We start from the raw sequence: 13,526 nt of genomic DNA on the forward strand, positions 1-13,526 counted from the left end.
TTCTGCGTTCACACTAAACCATGACCTATAGTTTTCCTTCAACAAGCCTTCTAAATCCCAGTCTGTTATCTGCATTGGATTTGAATAGTTTTAACATAATAAATTATTTAAATTGTTGATGTTATTACCGTCAATCACTTTGAGACGTTTCATAGGTGATGATTCATACATGGGATAAATAAATATAATAAATAGTGTTGACCACGACATGCAAATGCTGTCATTAGACATGAACTGCAATGCCCTTCTGGCTGGTAAAAAAACAGCAACCCAGAGTGCACTGGGAACCTGGTAGTCCAAAACCTGGTAGTTTGGTTGGTCTGGTTCTGATGCAAGTCGGCCTCAGATGAACAACACTGTTGCACATTTCATTACCTATGAAGCCAAAGGCTGAGCAATTTGGAAAACAAGTCAACTCAACCATATAATGGGATATATATGGTATTGTGAGGTATATTTGCCTGTAAAATGTTTACTATATATCTTCATTCTCCAAGATTCTCTGAACCGTGTAGGGAGGGAAACAACCCACTAGAACCATTTTCAAAAGTGAGTTGTTTACCCTTCTTAGAGCCTATTAAGATCTTCACTGAAGCTGCATGCATTACGCACAAACAATAGTTAAATGGATCTGAGACATTTTGAATACAGAAAAGGGGAATAATGCCTTCTGTATTAGGAATACAAGGATGTAATTGCCATGTTAATTAGTTATTAGAGCTCTGAAGGGGGACTACTCCAAGCCCCTGCTGAGATATCAGCTGTTTTCTGGCAGCTATAATTCGTTATCAATCCAAGCTGCTTGTATTCCTATTAATGGTAGGGGATCTTTAGCTTGGCTTTGGCCTCCCATTGCATAATTCCAGATTAGGATTCAATGACCCCCCTTGTTGAGCTTATAAAGTTGTCATTGACCACAACCCAAATTCTTAGGAATGTAAACGGAACTAAGGGTGCATCCAGACTTCCTCTCTTCTTGCTGCTTTCCGCTGGGGAATCTCAATCTTTATAGCTGAATTGGAACAAACCTCAACTGATGTTTGCACTGATTCAGCACTAAAGAGCAAGTTTTCCCAGGGAAAGTGGTGGGGCAAAAAAAAAATTGCTCGGACCCATGCCTAGAAAGCACAGGAAAAGCAGAAAATTGCTCATACATGTGCTTTCTAGGCATGGGAGAAGTGGAAGTGTAGGCAAGCCCTCTATCAAGAGAAATCAATATATAATCAACTCCAGTGTTCAAAATCTGCACTGGCTGCCTATACATTACTGGGCCAGGTTCAAGGTTTTTGTATTAGTGTACAAGGCCCTTAGTGGTATGCTGGTGGCGCTGTGGTCTAAACCACAGAGCCTAGGGCTTGCCGATCGGAATGTTGGCAGTTTGAATCCCCGCGACAGGGTGAGCCCCCGTTGTTTGGTCCCAGCTCCTGCCCACCTAGCAGTTTGAAAGGACATCAAGTGCAAGTAGATAAATAGGTACCGCTTTGGCGGGAAGGTAAACGGCATTTCTGTGAGCTGCTCTGGTTCACCAGAAGCACCTTCGTCATGCTGGCCATTTCTAAAGCAAGAAAACCCATTTCCTTTGTTTCTAAGATGATGCACTCTAGTTGTGAGGCATCATCGTAGGAAAGAGATTCCCCCTACGGCCAAGAGGGAAAAAGGAGAAAGACCCACTGAAGATGTTGCTTGCCGCTGACAGTTTTTATTCTAAACATTATTTCCGCATGTATCTCGGGGTGCCTATTCAGTTGATTAAAAACGTTTTAAGGCTGACTGATCTCACCGGTTAATCGATTAAAAACTGCAGCCCTGATTCATGTAGTTTTACTTGTTTACTTTGTTTTGCTATGGTTGCAATAACTTGTTTTAAATTTCATACTCTGAGCTGCCCTAGGAAATAAATATTTTAAAATCAATAAATAAAAGAAGAGGAGATGAAATCCCTGCTAGAAGCCTATCAGCCAGCAGCAGGAATTAGGTGGTCCGCTGGAAGATGGCTGGCGAACCACAACATCCCTTTGGACCACCCTGTGGCCATCAATTTTTCAAGAGCCCAGAAACCATTTGACCCCAGAGTACAACGCAGGGCCCATCTTCCAATCCAAGGTATTGTTCCCCCCCTTTACTCACATATACAATTTAGATGGGTCCTTTCCTCTTCTCTCTTATTTCCCTCCCTCCCCAAGAAAATGGATCAAGGAGGTGTGACCCAAGACACAGGTATGGGCCATAGGACAACCCTCTGTAAATGCTCTCTCTCTAGGGCTGCTAGCACAGAGAGGAGTTTTCTTCCTCTCTGCTTAGCTCTAAATAATCTTTCTAGTTAGCAAAAAAGTAAAGCACCTGCAATAATAGCTGCATTTTGAAAACAGCAATATTTGCACCAAGTTAGCCTAAAATAAATTATTAAAATGCATCCTTCTTCTCTTCTTTCTCATTTTTTATATTAAAGAAAAGCATATATATCATATCATATGCTTGCAACATTATGACAAATTGCAACACCGACTGCCTTTAATTAGAACATGAATATTTTATGGCAATTCTGCTGGGTGGATCAACATTTCAAAGGGAAGGCAGGGACGCTCAACAGATTGAAATCAAGAAAACAGGGTTTTGCTTAATGAGATAATTAGGCCTGCTTCAGACTGTGAAAACTAAGCTGGGGTTTTTGCATTGAGACAAACACATTCGCCGAAAAGGGGAAAGTAAAGTGCTTGCTCTCATATCAATTGCTCTACATCTTGGTGGTGAAAGTGGCAAGGAGAAAAGAAAACATATGTTTCGACTTAATCTATGTTTAATTATTTTTGCCTAAGTACTGCCTATAATTTGTACCTTGCGGAAAAGCACGGCATTAAAAAAAGAGTGAGTTCTATTTTTTTCTTAACCCCCCCCCCCCAGAAACAAAAGATGATGACCAGACAGGCAAATGCCATGCAGCATATTATCTGTTAAATCAACACAACCTGGTGTCCTCTAGATGTTTTAGGCTGCAACTCCCTTCAGCCAGCTTGCTGCCTGAGGGCTGATGGGAATTGTGGTCCAGGGTGGCCTTAGTCTCCCATTTGTCTATGCCACTTTGCATTTTGAGAATTAATAAACAAATCCCACAGCAGTTTGCAACCTAACTGAAAACATCAAAGGAATCATTATGAAATATTAAAACAAAACATTGAAGATTGCACCCAAATAAGAAATATACATTTACTAGGGCTGGGCGATATCTGGTTTTCAACACTGCGATATAGCACTAGCTAAACATTGCGATATACAGTGGAACCTTGGTTGTCGAACATAATCCATTCCAGAAAACTGTTTGAGTTCTGAAACGTTCAACAACTGAGGCGCAATTGCTGGTTGGCAAAATACATTGAAATAAATGGAGAGATGAACCTCGGAAGCTGTTTGACTTCCAAGGCGGTCTTGAAAGACCTACACTGGCTCACAGTACGTTTCCAAGCACAATTCAAAGTGTTGATGCTGACCTTTAAAGCCCTAAATGGCCTCGGTCCAGTTTACCTGAAGGAGCGTCTCCACCCCCATTGTTCTGCCCGGACACTGAGGTCCATTGCCGAGGGCCTTCTGGCGGTTCCCTGGCTGCGAGAAGCCAAGTTACAGGGAACCAGGCAGAGGGCCTTCTCAGTAGTGGCACCCGCCCTGTGGAACATCCTTCCACCAGATGTCAAAGAACTACCAGATTTTTAGAAGACATCTGAAGGCAGCCCTGTTTAGGGAAGCTTTTAATGTTTAATAGGTTGTTGTAATTTAATATTCTGTTGGAAGCTGCCCAGATTGGCGGGGTATAAATAATAAATAATAATAATAATAATTATACGGTTTATAATTATTATTATAAGCTACGGCCCCAGCCCTTAAATATATGGCCCCATGAAGTTGCTTTTTTCCTGAGAAAGGCCCTTGGGTCCATCTTGTCCAATGTTGACTGCTCCACCTCACTCCCAGCCCCACCCCTGAGGTCTTTCCTAGCCTGGGGTGAAACCTGGGACTTTTAGTATGGACAACAAGAGCTCATTCACAATGCTCATCTCTCAGCTATCGGCCAACTCAAACAAGATTTCAGAATTTCATTTTAAAAAGTTCCTGCCGGCAATATGTACTTGCCTGTGTGTGCAGTCTGTACTAACTGACAAGTACCTTTTACATTTAATTAACAGCACAACTTACAAGTGCCACTGTGTGCCTGAGATGCTCTAGGTTCTGACAGTAAAGAGATGTGAGCCTTGAGTAGCCGGCTGCATTTGCAACATCTGCCACATTTTATTTGCACTTCTGTCCAAAACTAAGGAATTGCCTTACTTAAGCATGTTAGCATACAACTTATTTACAAAGGGGAGACTAAGTGCTTATTTGCATTTCTGCCTACAAAGGAAAACAGGTTTTCTTTCCCCTGCTGCTATCTAGAACCTCAAAGGCTTACAAGAATAATAATAGTACAAAAAGGCGAGCTTTGCCCAGAAACCTTTCCATTGGCTTCTATCAATTGCTCATAAATAAATACAACCAGCGAGAACCACCAAGAGTCTTCATACCTTGATTGCAGAGTGGGCCAAAAAATCCTGGGAGGCAGTCACAATGTCCTGTAACGTGATGACAGGGGACAGTGCTATGAATGCACTGGGGACACGGCTGGCTGCACTGATGTCCGTAGAAACCAGGTGGACAAACTAAAATAAATAACAAAAGCTGTACTACAACTGTAAAGAAGGCAGAAACAAGTCACTAGTCCTCATCGTTACTACAGTTATTTGCAACAATGCATGCAGTTTACGAAGAAAGCACCATACAGTTTAACCACTTGACTACATTTTTTCTTAATTGAATGCATTTTTATATGTTGTTTTCATGAATATATCTTTTTAATGCACACCTTCCTAAGCCTATATATTTTTGCATCCATTATTTGGCTGGAGAACTGCAATGCAAAATTTGGATTCCGAAGGATGGCTGTGTTTCAGTTTGTGTATTGTTGCGGAAAGCACAAATTAGGAGGGGGTTTGCATTTAAATCCTATGCCCTTTTAAAATGTGTGTGGGTATTAGGTTGTTGTTTTTATTCTGATTATGTATTTTGTGGTTTTTATATTTTGGTTTTATTCTGTGAACCATCCTGAGACCCGCGGATATAGGGCTTTATATAAATTCAAATAATAAAAATAAAATAATAATAATAATAATAAATAATAATAATAGGAAACAGAATTGAATTTCCCCTCCATCTCTATATTCAAGACACAAATGAACTATCAGAAGCAAAGAAAGGAACAAAAGCAACAAGACCCTCCATACCTGTCAGGCCTAGTGGGGAGAAGCAGCAACTTTAAATATGCAAGTTCAGTTCAGGGACGGATCTGATAACGAGGGATACTTAGGGGGCAGGTGCAACTCCTGGCATAATGAGGCCGCCGATAATGGTGGAAGGAAGCCAAACTCTCTTCTTGCCACAGCTCCAAGCAGACCACCTTGGGCTATACAGCCTGATTACATGGATAAGATGAAGGCACTCAGATGCCCTCCCGGCCTTTGCACCACCGACTGATAGAGCTAACCTGTTATTTCTCTCCTCTCTCTGGGAAAGTTTCAATTTCCTCTTGTCACATTCTAAACCCTGGGGATATAAAGTTTGCAAAAAGAGAGAGGAATAAACCCCCCCTTGGTTCCCCGACTCTGTGAGGGCTTCTTTTGTGGGTCTGGAGAGCAGTTTTACAGCCACAGAGAGAATTGCCATGAACTCACAGGGAAAGAGGGGTTTGTAATTGAAATGCACAAAGGCTGTGGATGGCAGCCCTGGCCCAGGTCAGCACCGTAATGGCTTTAAATAAAAAAGAAAAACAGCAGCTGCAAGTTATTTGGGGGGAAAGGAGCTTTTGCCTGTGCCAAGGCTGACCTGCGAAATTTGGGGCTGGGGAACGAGAAGTGAACTGGGAATTTTATGTGTGTGCAAAAGTTATTTGCAGAGTTAAAGACACTGGTTCTGTAAAGAGCCATTCTGAGTTTAATCGCACAATTCCAGTGTAGACTCAGTAATTGTGTTTGGGTGTTCCCGCCATACAAACTGCAAACCTGAGGATGGGATAACTGGGTCAAGCTCAGTTCCACAACCTCTGTTGTGGATCCCTCATCCAGGCCTTTTTTTGCAGGGCAAGAGACTAACTTAAATAAAATATTCGTTGGGGAGGGGGGTAAGCCCTGTCCTGAATAATCGGTCCATCAACTTTGCCCCCCCAGCCCCCTCAAATATTTTATTGGGGTGTCCGAGACCCCTCAGCCCCTAGGAGTTGGCTCCTATGGCCCCCTGCTTCCCTATGGTCTCCTCTCCACATAATGGCTGAAGAGGAATTAGGGATGGGATGAGGCAGGCATTTAGCCAATGGAAAGTGGAGGAAAGTACGTAGGTTGGGGGGAGAACTTACTTCTTTGGCACAGCGGTCCTCGGTAGCCTGGTGCACACTCGCAGGTCCCATCCTCTGGGGAGCAGGACCCTCCGTTTTCACAGTTGCAGGTGATGGAGCAGTTGGGTCCCCATCGCCCTTCTGGACAGACACTGTCGCAATGGATGCCTGGAGAAGAGCAGAAATGCAAATCCAAAATGCTTTACATCTGACGCCTTTTTGTGACTGTAAGTTGTTTTTAACTGTTTTTCAGTTAATTAGGGTGAAGGCACTGAGGTGTAGGTGGGTTCCCAAGAGGTTATCACACACAGTGATAACAACAAGAACCTTTATTGAACTAACAGAACTGGGCAACTGCTTATATACATTTCCGAAGGCCTGGGCCACTCCCACTCCCAACGTGACTGGCTGTCTAAACTTCCCAGCTGCGAATCATGACTCAGAATTTAAGGGCCAATGGTAGAGGTCCAAATCCTGAAATGTTCTGTGATTGGATATCATGTATCGAATCAGAACACAGGGGCTCAGAATCCTTAGACTCAAGCTTAGGCAAACACAGACCTCTGAATACATAACAGCAGTGCTTTTTCCCCTAAAAAAATGTTTAGGGGTACAGTACTCTCATTTTCCTACTCATATTGAAATACTACCCCTCAATTAGGCCAAACTTAGATTCACAAAATGTTTAAGGGTATGCGTCCCTCTGCGTCCCCCCAGGGAAAAGCGCTACATAACAGGCATGATAATAAAATACCAGCAGAAGGACATCATTGCAATAAGTTGTCCCATACCAGTTAATTTTGAAACAAAATATAGCAATTCATTTTAAGGCTAGCATCACATTTTAAATTCGCAATAAAACTGGCAAAATAATAAAATGCCTGATATTATTTATGTTAAGTCATACAGGGTAGAGTCTAATAGGGTGATGGGCATGGCTGCTGTGATGGTGGCACCCTTTGTCTTGGCACCCAGGCTGCTTCATGCACTTTAGAAGACATATGTCAGAAGCAGCAAGAGGATGGGAGTGGTGGAGAAAGGCAGCAACCCTTCCCCTGAATTTGTAGCTTCAGTGTGGGCTTTCAGGAAATAAATGTCCAGGTAGGAATGTCAAAAGAATTGCACCGGAGATAGAAAAGGAAGTGGGAATTGTTGCAATTTGCATGCTCATCTGTGGTGAGGAGCTTAAATCTGTGATTTTGGTGCTTAAATTGTATACTGCCCTTCATACATGGACGAAATGGAAAAATAAATGTTCTCTGATTATTAGGACACAGGTTATGTCCCCGCTCTGCAGAGCACTTAGCATAGTGGATAGATCCTACCCTGGACTCTCTCTTTATTCACATAAATTTGTATGCTCTGCAAACGTGCAGAGATGCAAATCCAGGCACCAAATGGCTCCCAGGACAATAGTTTGGCATTTATTATGACGTTCAAATCTTCCAACGTGCACTCTGTGTGTGCAGAGACTCTTAGCAGGTGATTTAAAGGCTCTGTCCTCCAGTATTCTAATTAGTGACATTTAAATAAGGGCTCCTGCTCTTTCACTTGTCAACAAATGAATTAAAATAAACCAGGGCCCAATCCTGCAAGCCCACAGGGGTCTCTAAGGAGCTGTCACTCATCTGTGTAAGACTCACGAGGGCAAGACTTTATTTTACTCAGATTAATGGGAGTACTCATGAGAATCATTTAACCTGATCAGATTTGAGCTGGAGCAAGGGTGCCTGTGCCTTTAACAGTTGCAAAAGAGGGGGATTCTCACGTGGACAGGAAAAAGGCATTGATCTCTCCCATGAGCTGAACTGGTGGCACCTTCTGAAATCTGATGAGTCTCCCCATTTTTTGCATTTGAGTGAAGGGGAGTCCCAGGACAGGATGGGGGAGGGGATGCCTGGGGTGGGGGGGGTGAGGGGTGTCTGTGCTGCTGAGCCATCCACAGGATTCACCACAGCTCCAGGGTGCTGCAGTTGCTAACACATTCACAATTTGTTTAGAAGTTTGAAACATTAAAAAAGGAAGTTTATGTATCCCCCATAACAGTTGTATGTCCCTGTACCCCAAAATAGACATTAGAATACCCCATAGGATACACCTGCACAATTGCAACAATAATCGTTGTTCAAAGCTATCATCCTTCCAAAATACTTGTAAACGCATGATGATAATGCACAATTTTCATACACACACCTATAAGTTAGTTGTATTTATTGATTTGGGGTTTTCTTTCCTCCCCAGGCAATACATACATTCAAAGATTTCTGTACTTAAAATACTGCCGTTTTGTGTGTTTCCTCTAATAACTTTTTTACTTGACCAGGAGGAAATGCTTAAGCAGTGATACTGATGTAGAATAAAATGTCCCTGTTTTCATCTGAGGAATGGTAGAGGGCATGCATCTGAACTAATTCAACTCCATAAAGTTTGTTTTGTGGAATGGCTTTTAATCACAGTTGTGATGTGTGGTAGGGTTTTGGTCTTTCAGACTGTGCAAGTGCAGCACTCTTGGTACTCTCTGAACTGTATCATGGGGCTGCAGCCAGCTGAATTACACCTGCAGTTTAATCGCTGAACTTGCTACATGTGAATGTGTGTGGGCTTGACCTTGCCCAAACCAGCATGGAAGAAACAGCATTTTTCACACGGTTGGCTTTAAACATGACCGAAAACACCACAACACTTTCTTGATGGATGCACTGGGACCTTGACATTAGCAAGGTAGATTTGGAAAGAAAATCAGCCCGTAGTTTGAGAATGCTGTTCTCAGGGGCATAGGGAGGGGGGTGCGGTGGGGGCGGCCTGCCCCAGGTGCCATCTCTGAGGGGGGTGACAAAAAGGCACACCGTGGGGGGCTAGGCCTGTCACCCCAGGATGCAGCTGTGCAAGCTGCTGCCGCATGGAGAATCACACCACCGCAGCTGCACGTGGAGGATCACACTGCTGTGTGTGGAGGATTGCATCGCTGCAGCTGCGTGTTGATTGCGCTGCCACCACACGGCAGATCGCCCCACCACCCCAGGTGCATGGCACCCATGTGCCTCCGGGCACCCATGCAGCCAGCTCTGCTACTGGCTGTTCTGCTTTGAAGAAGTAGCAAGTTTATGCTCTGAGTCTACACTTTTGATGAACAGTAACCACCACTTAGTGCATTCCATGTGGCTAAAGGCACGGGAAAGTAAAGGAAGAAAAAGGGTTGGGAGGTATATATTGTGCAAGGGAATAATTAATCATATATTTTACAAAACCTCTCCTCCACTGCCTCCTGCATATTTTAGCTCAGTACCCACAAAGCAGAATGCACCCCACCAGCTATGTATGGCAACCCAGCCAGGAGCTGATAAACTTCCGGTTTTTAATGTCTGCCTGGCCCTGCAATACCAGAAGGGTTGTCCTTGCACTGACAGGCCACACACTACATGCCAGGAGGCAGGGGCTGCGTTTGGCTCCGCAGGTCGCATGCTGCACAGGTCCTGTTAAAGCACATGAGCATCAGACTGAGAGCTCAGGAGTTTGCTGCCTCAGTGTGCCTTGAGATCTGATACAGACCTCATTTAAGCCAGCAATCCCTACACCATCCGGAAGTTCTTTATCAGCCAAGCGCATGTTTCTCGCGGATAAAAGGATAAGCGCGGGCGATGACTCCAAAATACCTGAACTCAGCCAGAGTTTGGATTATATGTGCTGCCATGGATAAGCTTCATTTCAGCTCATTTCCTGCTTTTTGATGGCTTCATTAGGCTGCCATGAGGAACATGCCATGTTGGTAGACTTGCCACCCACTCGGATATCCTGCTTGGAGGATTATTAAAACTGACAGAACGATCACTGTCGAGCATACATACAGGGCAGTTTTCAAAAATATCTGTGGATAGTGCACTAAAGGAGCATAGCAGGACTCATCCCTCCACCCACCGCTATTCAAGTTCAGGAATAATTACACATTTCAGAAGGGATGTTGTACCAAAGCCAGAGGCATCTTAACATGAGGTTCAGAAGCATGTTGAAAGTAAAGAAAAGAACAGCTTTATATTGCATTATATCATGGACTGACTATATTACTGACATATTACTGATAAGCACCTGATGAAGTGGACATTGCTTCATGAAAGCTTACTGCCCCAATAAAATTATTAGTCTTTAAGGTGCAACAAAACTCTCTTTCTTTTGGCTGTATTAGCGCAACACAGCTACTCCCCCTGGAAATTACCGGTATTACTGATATAAACGTACACTATAAGGAAACAAGGCACCATAAATCAATTCCCTTTCAATTCAACCACAAACCTAAAAATAAATAAAAGGTGAGTAAAATGAAAAAGGAAAGAAAATAATAAGTAACAATAACAGAATATCAGAATTGCTCTACTGGGCCAGGTGGAAAAGTCCATTTGTTGCCATAGAGACAAATGGGTGGGCCTTTCCACACCTCACCTGGCTGGATGCCAGATCACCAAGATGGAGAGCAATAGGCCAGGAGAGTTAGTGCTGGAAGGAGAGTTTGGCTGATGCTGCAAGCTAGAGACAGAAGCTGGTCTTGTTCTGTGCAAGACCCATAGATATGGTTTGGAGAACTCCCTGGGAATTGAGTGGAGAGGCAAGATTCAGTGAGTGTTAATGCTGTGACTGAGGCCCTCCAAGCTATACTCAGGTTGTATATATGTCTAAATAAAACCATATATCCTAAAGACACCACATTCTCCATTGACCTTCATTCTAAGGAAACCAAACTCTGGGCAAAGCGCTATAACCTCTGGAGCTTCCTGCCACTTGGAGATTAGGGTGTGTGCAACAATATGATTTGGGAGACTTTTGCTAACCATGCTTGCTACATTTCAGTTGTGTTAGGGGTCCTGATCCCTTGGGAGAAGCTGTTTGGCAGTACCCATAAAAACCCAGCAGGCAATAAATGACCGGGGGGGGGCACAAAGTGGCTTAACCCACCGTGGACTACTTGCACAATTAGAATGTATAACCTAATGATGGATTGCCTCCCCTCATTTTAAATACTGCCAACCCAGACTCCTGGAATTAAGTGCAAACTGGGATTAAGGGAAGAGTTGTCACGTTGCTTCCTCCATTTTGACAGCAATATTTGGACTAGAATTCTTTCATTGTAAACCGGGCTATTTATAAATGGAGACAATTAAGGAACATTATTTCTTGTCTTGAGTTTTTCAGAGAATGACACCAGCTCCTTTCTTTTAAAAAGGCAGGAGCATTAAAATGCATCTCCGTTTCCCGCGGCAGAGAAGTCACCTCTAGCTCAAGACTAATGAGGCAGTGTCTTCCCAGGACTAAATAAAGGCAAGATGATTCCTGATGGGGATACTGACTTAGCACAACGCAGAGGTGGTGGAAGGGAAGCCTTAATCACATCTAACAGATGAGAGCAGGATCACACCTTTTAAGCATGTTTAGATTCCAAAGGTTAGCAAAGAGAGATAGATAGCAAACACATGGAGTGGCCCTTATTAGAAGATTTTCAGTTGCACAACTCTCCATGTTTACTTGTAATATGATAAAGGCAGAACTCAGTTGTATCTATTTGACATGACAATTACACCTCTCTCCTCTCTCTCTCATATACACACATACTTATTTTAAACAAACTGTTTTACCTTAAATCTGAAACAAAGAAACGACAGCAACAGAAAATGCAGTGGGGTCTTTTGCTCTGTTACATTAAATCAATTTTTAATTAGCTCTACAACACTCTTTCATTTAAGTGCTTTCAAACTAAATTTTAATATCTTCTTTTAGAAATGTAGGCAAAGAACAGTTATGGTGCTCATTAAAAGACCGATGGCTGGATAGATGGATAGAGAAAAAACAAAAATGCTGATAAAATGATACCAACCAGGAAGGTATACAGGGGCGATATTTTCACCTGGCTTATTCCACAATGAACATGTCAAAAGTGTGCCTCTTAGAAAACAAGGAAGGGCAGCACTAAGGCAATCTACAGCTGTAGCAAACATTCGCATTCTTTCTAAAAAGGTTAGATTTTCTATGGTCTAAAAGAGAGAGAAGGTTCATGGGAAAATGAAAGAGGACAATGATTTAATGGCACCATGAAGATGCCCTGGGGGGGGGGATCAAATAAATAAAGCACGGCATTTTCACCCTTGTGTTTGGAAAGATCCTGGATCTCTTCCTGGGACCACCATAGTCTCAACTCACACAAGCCAACAAGTCCCAAGAGAGAAACTGTGAGTCCTGTGCAGTGCTATATTTTTCTAGAAAAAGAGGTGCCGGAACTCACCATGAACACTACCCTTCTTCTCTTATAATGTCAATGGCGCCCACCTGAGAGGTGCCGGAACGGAAAAAAGTCCTGGTCCTATGTGCAATGGGATTGCTTTAGTTTGTATTTTAATTATAGTGTATTTTAGTAATGTTGTGTCTTTTTTTGTATTTTTTTACATTTTGTAAACCACACAGACACCTATTTTGGTATAATGATGGTATAATTGAGCAGTATAATACAAATTGACAAATAATCATCATCACAAAGGATGTTAACATTTTTGTACTCTGCCATTTCTCCACTCTGCCTACGGCACAAAATTTCTCTTGTCGAGGAGAAAAGAAACTGCCCCCTGGTTTCGGCCCTTGCTGTGTTTCCATCCAACTTGGCTGAACTGCAGATCCTGCTCCTAATGAAACTGGTTGTTCATGCCTCTAGACAATACAACCACACTTCTCCAAATGCAGGAAGAAAAGAAGGAAGGAAGAAGGTGGATTGGAATAAATGAGAGCTGGAGGCTTCGGCCTGGATCTGCTCCTCCTATCCCCTTGACTGTGGCAGAGTCTTGGGGGGGGGGTTCTTGCTACTGAACGGAATCTAATTATTTTCTAAGGGATGTAAGACCTGGAGAAATTACAGGATGTAGCTTCCTTTCCTCTTGTTTGAAAGTGGGGGAAAGGAAAGAAGGATCTGTGGGGAGATGGATAGATCAATGTATACGCTGTAATTATTTTATTATTGGAGCGTGCTCTCTCTCTCTCTCTCTCTCTCTCTCTCTCTCCACATTAAAAAACAAAAACACACCACACATTAATCACCATCTCAAAGTACATTCCACAGAAATTAGTTTTGACAGGACTTCAATAG

At 42.9% G+C, this 13,526-nt stretch overlaps 1 protein-coding gene across 7 annotated transcripts in view; it reads right to left on the reverse strand.

Moving 5' to 3' along the window:
- MEGF11 (multiple EGF like domains 11) overlaps positions 1-13,526 on the reverse strand; it is a 361,126-nt gene that overhangs the window by 47,514 nt on the left and 300,086 nt on the right. For all 7 annotated transcript variants that reach the window (XM_082198340.1, XM_082198338.1, XM_082198337.1 and 4 more), the window contains 2 exons: positions 6,431-6,577; positions 4,551-4,685 (listed from right to left, as the gene is read on the reverse strand). In XM_082198340.1, the coding sequence (XP_082054466.1) occupies positions 4,551-4,685; positions 6,431-6,577 (282 nt within the window). The remainder of the gene's footprint in view (positions 1-4,550; positions 4,686-6,430; positions 6,578-13,526) is intronic.

Source organism: Podarcis vaucheri, assembly GCF_965113315.1.
Source record: "Podarcis vaucheri genome assembly, chromosome: 14".
Lineage (NCBI taxonomy): Eukaryota > Metazoa > Chordata > Lepidosauria > Squamata > Lacertidae > Podarcis > Podarcis vaucheri.